This window comes from Dromiciops gliroides, chromosome 1 (genome assembly GCF_019393635.1).
Source record: "Dromiciops gliroides isolate mDroGli1 chromosome 1, mDroGli1.pri, whole genome shotgun sequence".
Lineage (NCBI taxonomy): Eukaryota > Metazoa > Chordata > Mammalia > Microbiotheria > Microbiotheriidae > Dromiciops > Dromiciops gliroides.
The window spans coordinates 313,517,200-313,525,257 of NC_057861.1; the positions used below are offsets into that span (position 1 = coordinate 313,517,200).

General features: G+C 39.3%; 1 protein-coding gene across 1 annotated transcript; it reads left to right on the top strand.

The window, feature by feature from the left end:
- Window positions 1–969: 969 nt before the first annotated feature.
- Window positions 970–4,310, top strand: LOC122748699 (60S ribosomal protein L37a-like). The gene is made up of 2 exons (XM_043994576.1): window positions 970–1,089; window positions 4,002–4,310. The coding sequence occupies exons 1-2, from the start codon at window positions 970–972 to the stop codon at window positions 4,308–4,310; spliced, it is 429 nt and encodes a 142-aa protein (XP_043850511.1).
- The last annotated feature ends 3,748 nt before the right edge of the window (window positions 4,311–8,058 follow it).

Consider the following 8,058-nt stretch of genomic DNA (forward strand, 5'->3'; position numbering starts at 1 on the left):
CATGGAGAAGGAAATTATGTGGTGTAATGGTTAGAGGGCAGGTCCTGGTCTCAGGGAGACCTGGGTTCAAAACTTACCAAAACTTACACATAGGACCTGTTTGACCACAGACATGTCATAAGCGCTCAATATACCAGGAAGCTCTCTAAAACAAATTACAGAGCTATTGTTAATCTGCATCTTCTAAAAGAAGCTCTACGAGAAGTTCACTACACTGATGGAAATCATAGAGCTCAATTTTTTTTTAAAGTTAGGAAGATTTTACTTAACTTCAAGCCTAAATTTGTGTCTCTAACTTCAACCTATTGTTCCTAGGTCTCCCTCTGATGTCAATAAAAATAAGTTTAGTCCTTTTTTCCCAAGAAGCTCTTTGAGGGAAAGGATTATTTCATTTTGGTCTCTGGATCCTCAGAACCCAGCACACTGTCTTTTCTTGCTCATGATAGACACTTAAATGTTGTGTTGAGTTCCAAGTGACAGCCTTTCAATCATTCATTCTACTGGTTCCTTCCCTACTGTCAGAAGAAATGAAGAGAAAAGATATGTAGCAAGTAAAAAAAGGAGAAGTGGGTGATCAACATTGTTAAAGGCTTCAGAGAAGTTAAGAAGTATCAAAATTGAGAAAAGGCTATTATATTTGGGAATTAAGAGATCATTGATTAAGGGGGAGGAAAGACCATGTGGAGAGAGCAGTTACTGTTGAGTGATGAGGTCAGAGGCCAAACTTTAAGTAAGAGAGTGAGAAGAAGAAATTGGAGAAATCGATTATGGACAGTGTTTTCAAGAAGTTTAGCTACGAAAGGGAGGAGAAATATGGGATGATAGCTAGCAAGGATGGACAGATCAAGTGATGGTTTTTTGAGAATAGGGGAGATATGTTTGTAGACAGCAGGGAAGCAACCAGTAGAAGGAATGATTGAAAATTAATTAGAGAATGGGGATGATACAGGGGTCAATCAGCTAGAGAAGATGGGTTGGACTGAGATCACTTGTGAATGTAGAGGGGTTTATCTTGGCAAGGAGAAGGATCACCTCTTTGTGTGGGACAGTGATGAAGGAGGAGATAATAGTGGAAGGCATCTGAGTGATGTGAGATAAGGAGGGAGAAGAAGAGAGAGCTCTTAGTGACTGTACTCAATTTTTTTAGTAAAATATAAATCAAGGTTCTCATTAACACAAGGCCCTTGTCCTCCTCTGGATACTCCAGCTTACCAATGCCCTTTTCAAATTATGGAGCCCAGAACTAAAACCATACTACAATACTGATGAAGGCAGAGTCCAGCGGGACTAGTGTTTTCCTGTTCTTGAAAGCTATACCTTCTTTTTTTTTTTAGTAAGGCAATTGGGGTTAAGTGACTTGCCCAGAGTCACACAGCTAGTAAGTGTGTGCTAAGTGTCTGAGGTCGGATTTGAACTCAGGTACTCCTGACTCCAGGGCCAGTGCTCTATCCACTGCGCCACCTAGCCGCCCCGAAAGCTATACCTTCTTAATGCAGCTCATGGTAGCTGTAGTTTTTTGTTTTTTTTGTTTTGTTTTTGCACTGCCTACTCACATTGACCTGGCAGTCCACTAAAACCCCTGGATCTTTTTTCATTACAATGGCTGCCTATGTACCTCCCCCATCTTATGTACTTGTGAAGTTGCTTTTTCATATCCAAGTATATGACATTAATAATAATAATAAATAACAGGGGCAGCTAGGTGGTGCAGTGGATAGAACACCAGCCCTGGAGTCAGGAGCACCTGAGTTCAAATCCAGCCTCAAACACTTATCACTTACTAGCTGTGTGACCCTGGGCAAGTCACTTAACTCCAACTGCCCTACAATAACAATAATAATAATAATAACCATTTATGTTGAGCTTACTATGTACCATGTATAGACTATGTATAAAACTGATGAGTATATCATCTAAGACGTTATATGATAATGATAATGAGGATGATCATAGGTAACATTTATATAGGGCCTACTATAAGCCAGACACTGTGCTAAGTGCTTTTTGTATCATTTGATCCTCACATCACACCTGGGAGGTGAGTGCTATCTTCATTCTCATTTTACAGATGAGGAAAATGAGAGATTAAATGACTTTCCCAGGGTCACAAAGCTAGTAAGTGTCTGAGGCCAGATTTGAACTTAGGTCTTTCCTGATTCCAGACACCATACTCCATCCACCGTACCACTTAGCTGTCTCAAACTAGCTTTCTATTTTTCTCTTTAGAGTCTCATGTTATTAGATTCAACCCACTGTTCTAGACTCCCAAAAGTCTTTAAGAACATGACCTTGTCATTTGCCTTGTTAGCTATCCTTCCCAGCTTCATGTCCTCTACAAAGCTGATGAGCACATGCCTTCTAAGTCATTGATAAAAATGTGAAACAATGTGGAGTGATTACACATCCCTTGGGCATTCCACTGCCCTGTTAACACTGAGCTATTAACAACTATTCTTTGAATCCAGCCATCCAAACAACTATGAATCTATCTAATTGCATCATCATCTAATCCATATCTTTACATTTTTTCCATGAGAATAGTATGTGCTATTTATTTTTTTAAAAACTTTACAAATCTAGATAAATTATATCCACAGAATTCCATTCATCTACTAGTTTAACTATCCTGTCAAGAAATGAAATTATATTTGTCTGGTATGATTTGTTTTTAGTGAAGCCATGATAGTTCTCTGTAATCATACCTTTCTAGGGCAGCTAGGTGGCGCAGTGGATAAAGCACCAGCCCTGGATTCAGGAGAACCTGAGTTCAAATACGGCTTCAGACACTTGACTGTATTAGCTGTCATTGCCATTGCCCAGCAAAAAAAAAAAAATTTTAATTAAAATCACACCTTTCTAGATGTTTCCTAACCATGTCTTTAATCATCCGTTCTAGAATTTTCCCAGAAATCTAAGAGTTTGTTTGCCTCTCTGTATATAATGGAATATTATTGCATCATAAGAAAAAAATTAGTAAATTGACAGATCTAATGGTCTTTTCTCAGTCTTCTTTCCTCTTTGAATTCTTTGCTGCATTTGGCACCATTGATTATTTTCTTTTCCTTGAGATTCTCTCCTCTCTAGTCTTTTGTAACACTAACCTCTCTCCTGGTTCTTCTCCTATCTGTTCAACCCCTCCTTGGACTCCTTTGCCAGTTCTTCCTTCTTGTCACACCCACTAACTTGGGTGTGTCCCAAGGCCCTACCCTGGGCCCACTTCTCTTCCTGCTATGGTATCTCACTTGGTGATCAGTGCCCATAGGCTCAAATATCATCTCCATGTATGTAAATGATTCTCAAATCTATTATATGCTGCATTATCTTCTCTCCTGTGCTACTGCCACTTTAACATCTTGAACAGCATGTTCCATAGTCTGATGTCAAACTCAACAGAACTCATTATCTTTTTTTTTCCAAACCATTCCTTCTTCCCAGATTCTTATTAGTGTCAAGCATAACACCATCTTCAAGTCACCCAGGCTCACAAGCTAAGTGTCATTCTCTGCTCCTCATTCTCACTCTCTACATATGTAACCTGTTCCTAAATCTTGTCATTTTTGAACTTTAATAAAATCTTTCATATATGTTTCTTTCTCTCATTCCCACAGTTTACACCCTAATTCAGGCTCTTATAACCTCTCACCTGCACTACTTAAGTAGCCTTCTAACAAGTTCTCCCATTCCAATCTATCTTCTAGTTCAATGACAAAGTGACTTTTCTAAGCATAGGTCTGAGGTGTGACTACCACACACACACACACACACACACACACACACACACACACACACACACACACACACTCTTAGTGGGCTCCAAAGGCTCCCTAATATCTCCAGACACTTAGTAGCTCTGTGACCCTGTCTGGCTCAGTTTCCTCATCTGTAAAATGAGCTGGAGAAGTAAATGGCAAACCACTCCAAGATCTTTGCAAAAAAAAAAAAAAAACCAAACCCAAATGGGGTCATGGAAAGTTGGACAGGACTAAAAAATGACTGAATAGCTCTTCAAGTTCCGGGCCATAACTGGCAACAGGGCTAAATGCACCAAAAGGGTCAGAATTGTTGGTAAATATGAAACACATTATGGTGAATCCCTCAGAAAAATGGTGAAGAAAATTGAAATTAGCCAGCATGCCAAGTATACCTGTTCCTTCTGTGGCAAGACCAAAATGAAGAGACAGGCTGTGGATATCTGGCATTGTGGATCCTGTATGAAAACAGTAGCTGGTGGTACATGGACCTACAATACCATCTCTGCAGTTACAGTCAAATCCGCCATCAGAAGACTGAAGGAATTGAAAGACCAGTAAAAGCTTCTCCCCATCAAATATCTGTAGCCCATAGTCCAACAATAAATGGGTTAATTTATGGAATTTTAAAAATAAAAAAATGAGAATAACAACAATTATCTCCAGGATCAAATATAAACTGGCATTTAAAGCCTTCATAACTTGGTCCCTTCCTACCTTTTTAGTCTTCTCATGCTTTACAGCCGTCCACACAAACCATGAGCCAGCCAAAGTGGCCCCCTTGCCATTCCTTAAACAGCTACTTCCATCTCCCATCTCCATGCTTTCTCAGGGGCTCTCCCCTATGCCCAAAATATTCCACCTCTTCACCTCCACCTCTAAATTTTCCTGCCTTCCTTCAAGACCCAACTCAAATCCCTCTTTGTTCAGGAGGCCCTTCCCACTCCTCCCAGCTGATAGTGCCTTCCCCTCAGAGAAAATATTCTATCTACTCTCTCTCTTTTATGTACCCAGGAATCTAGATGCCATTTCCCCTATTAGAATGAAAGCTCCTTAAAGACAGGGACTATCTTTGCTTTGAATCCCCAGCAGTTAGCATAGTTCCTGTCACTGAGTAGATGCTTATTGACTGACTGACTAAACTTATGAAGAATGAAGAGATCAGAACCAGAACAATATACATAATGACTACAATAATGTAAACTGAAAGTTAGGCCAAAAGTAACCAGAAGCTGACTGATTGTCATTTCTATCCGTGGTCTGGGAAAATAACTGATGAAATATATTTCCTCCCTTCATTAGAGAGGTGGGGGACTATAGGTGTGAATTGGTGCATATACCATCAAATTAATTGCAGCATGGATTGATTTGCTTCATTTTTTTCTTTGTTATAAGACAGGATTCAATGTGAGAGGAGGGGAGAGGAATAATTTGGACATGTACTGGGAAATGGTATTGATATAAAAGCAAAAACAACAACAAAAAAAAAAATAAACCGAACTCTAAATTGTCATTCAATTAGTTTTCTCTGGATCAGTAGCTCTCACTAGAAATGCTTATTCTCATTCCAGTCCATAATCTTTAAACATCTAGTCCTGTTTTGGGGATTAACTAGACTTTTGGTACTTTTCCCCACTCTGGGCCTTAATCATATGTAAAGTGAAAAGACTTAACAATCCCAAAGGTTCCTTCCCACTCTGACATTTTGAGATTCCATGTAAACTGGTAGGGATGCATGGACAAGTCCAATTGTTTTACCCTTGGACTGGTTAAAAAAAATGTTTTTAATCTTACATGCACAGCTATTTTGCTGACCTGATAGAAGAGAGAAAAGCACAGATGACAAGCAGATGAGGGCAAATGGCTGGGCCCCTTTAATGAATTAATCCAGCTCTACATTTGGTTGTCATAACACACAGGGCTCTCTCCTCATCAGATTCAGCATGCTGTGATTATCCAATAAAACTTCCAGTCTTGATTCTCCCCTCCTTCATTTCCTATGCAGTTACACTCCTCTGGGCTCCTTCATTGTGCCCTAGGAAACTCTTCATCCTTCAAGAACAGCTCAGCCCTAGAACTCCCTCCTCATCAGTACCCTCTGCCCCTGGGGTTCCTCCCTCCTTATACTTAGAGGATGGAGAGTAGAAAGCTCCTCCCGGAAGATGTATTGAAGGAGCATGCCCAGGCTGGGTATCTCTTCACTTTCCACCCAACTGTCCACTGGAATTCTCCATCATGCTCCAGTACCTGGTCCCTTCCCCCACCTAGCTGCCTCCTTTGCTTTTTAGCTTCCTTTTGTGTGTTTTCTTCCCTCATTAGATTGTAAACTCCTTGAGGGCAGGGCATGTCTTTTGCCTCATTTCATATCCCCAATGCTCAGCACAGCACCTGGCATATTGACTGACTGACAAATTGACTGGTTGGAAAAGATAAGAAACTCCCCAAGCCCTCACGGTAGGGAGGGAAGTATTCCATTATGCTGATAGTGGTAAGGAATTCCAAGTAAAACATTAGGTCTTTGGGGTGCAGACTGTCACCTATCTCCATCTCCACTTGCCATCTGGCTTATCACTGTGCTCAGATTATTGGAAAATAACTGTCACCCCAGTTCCTTAGCTCTCTTCTTCCATCTGATTTCAGAAACACTATGAAAGTGCCTTCCCATCTCTCTTTTCCCTTTCCTCCCTTACTCACTCCCTTATCCCATAAATCCCACCATTAGGACTTCATTCCTTTGACTTAAGTCTTGGTCTTTTTAAAATTCAAGTTCCATCCAGGAAAGTAACACTCTTAGTCTTTTAAAATGTGTTTTATATACATACATACACACATATATATAATTGATACATTGTAATTCAACATCACATTCATTTCTGAATATATCCCTCCCCATCCTAAAGATCTTTCTCTTGTAATAAAAAATGTTTAAAGAAAAAAATCAGTTAATCAACACAATAATTGCGTCAGACAATAAATATATTCAAGATTCTACACCTGTAATTTGCCACCTCTGCAATGAAATGCACAGGGTACATTTTCTCAACTTTTTTCAAGGGTCCAGTTTGGCTATTATGATTTCCCAGTATTCAGTTTGTTGGGGTTTTTTTGTTCATTGTGTTTGTATAGTTGTAGTCTTTGGGTATATTATTTTCCTGGTTCTTCATACTTAACTCTGTATCAGTTTGCATGCCTTCCCATCACTTTCTGAATTGTTCCTATTTAACAATTCTTTTTTGTTTTTGTTTTGATTTGGGTTTTTGGTTTTTGGGTTTTGGGTTTTTGCCAGGCAATGAGGGTTAAGTGACTTGCCCAGGGTCACACAACTAGTAAGTGTCAAGTGTCTGAGGCTGGATTTGAACTCAGGTCCTCCTGAATTCAGGGTCAATGCTTTATCCACTGCACCACCTAGCTGCCCCCTATTTAGCAATTCTTACACTACAGTTAAAATGTTTTATATTATTATACCAGAGTTTGTCTAGCCATTTGTTTTTACTTTCTTGTTTCCCCCCCACCGCATTTATACTGTTTTAGTCACTGTATATACTGTTTTCCTAGTTCTGATCACTTTATTCCACATCATTTCATTAATGTTTTCCCATGTTTCTATGAATATTTTTCATTTTTTATGGCTCAGTAAAATTACATCACATGCAGGTACCACAGTTTGTTAGCCAGTCATTCCCCAGTTAATGGATATCTATTTTGTTCCCAGTTCTTTGCTACCACAAAAAGCGCTGCTGCAAATATTTTAGTATAGATGGGATCTTTCTATCTTTGGCCTCCTTTGTATACATATCTAGCAGTAGGATCTCTGGGTCCCAAGGTAAAGACATTTTAGTGATTTTTTAAGCATAACTCCAAGTTGCTTAGAATGATAAGACCAATCCAAAGATCTTCCAATAGCATATCAGCATATATTACCATATTAGTATATATAATATGCCTGTCTTCCTGTTGTCCTTTCAATAGTTATTACTTTCATCTTTTGTCAATTTTGCCAAATTGTTGGGTATAAGATGAAGCCTCAACATTGTTTTAATCTAAATTATCTTATTTTGTTAGAGATTTGGAGAAAAGCTTTAATGCAGTTAAGTCTACTATTCTTTTAACAACTGTTTGTTTATCTCTTTTGACCACCTAATTGGTTGGTTGGTTGTTGTCCTTCATTTTCAAAGAGGACCAAAATGACACCACCATGTTGGAGTCAAGGTACAGTGTGTCTGGCTGTGGCTGATCAGACCAACATGAGCTCAGAAGACTCCAGCACAGATTGAGCACAAATAGTCCACATAAACACTTAGGGTGGAGA

What these genes read in the sequence shown, in the direction of transcription:
- LOC122748699 (XM_043994576.1), top strand. Translation starts at nt 970, where the DNA reads ATGGGTTGGACTGAGATCACTTGTGAATGTAGAGGGGTTTATCTTGGC. An exon ending in GTGGAAGGCATCTGAGTGAT is followed by an intron (nt 1,090 to 4,001) that starts GTGAGATAAGGA and finishes ATGACTGAATAG; the next exon opens with CTCTTCAAGTTCCGGGCCAT.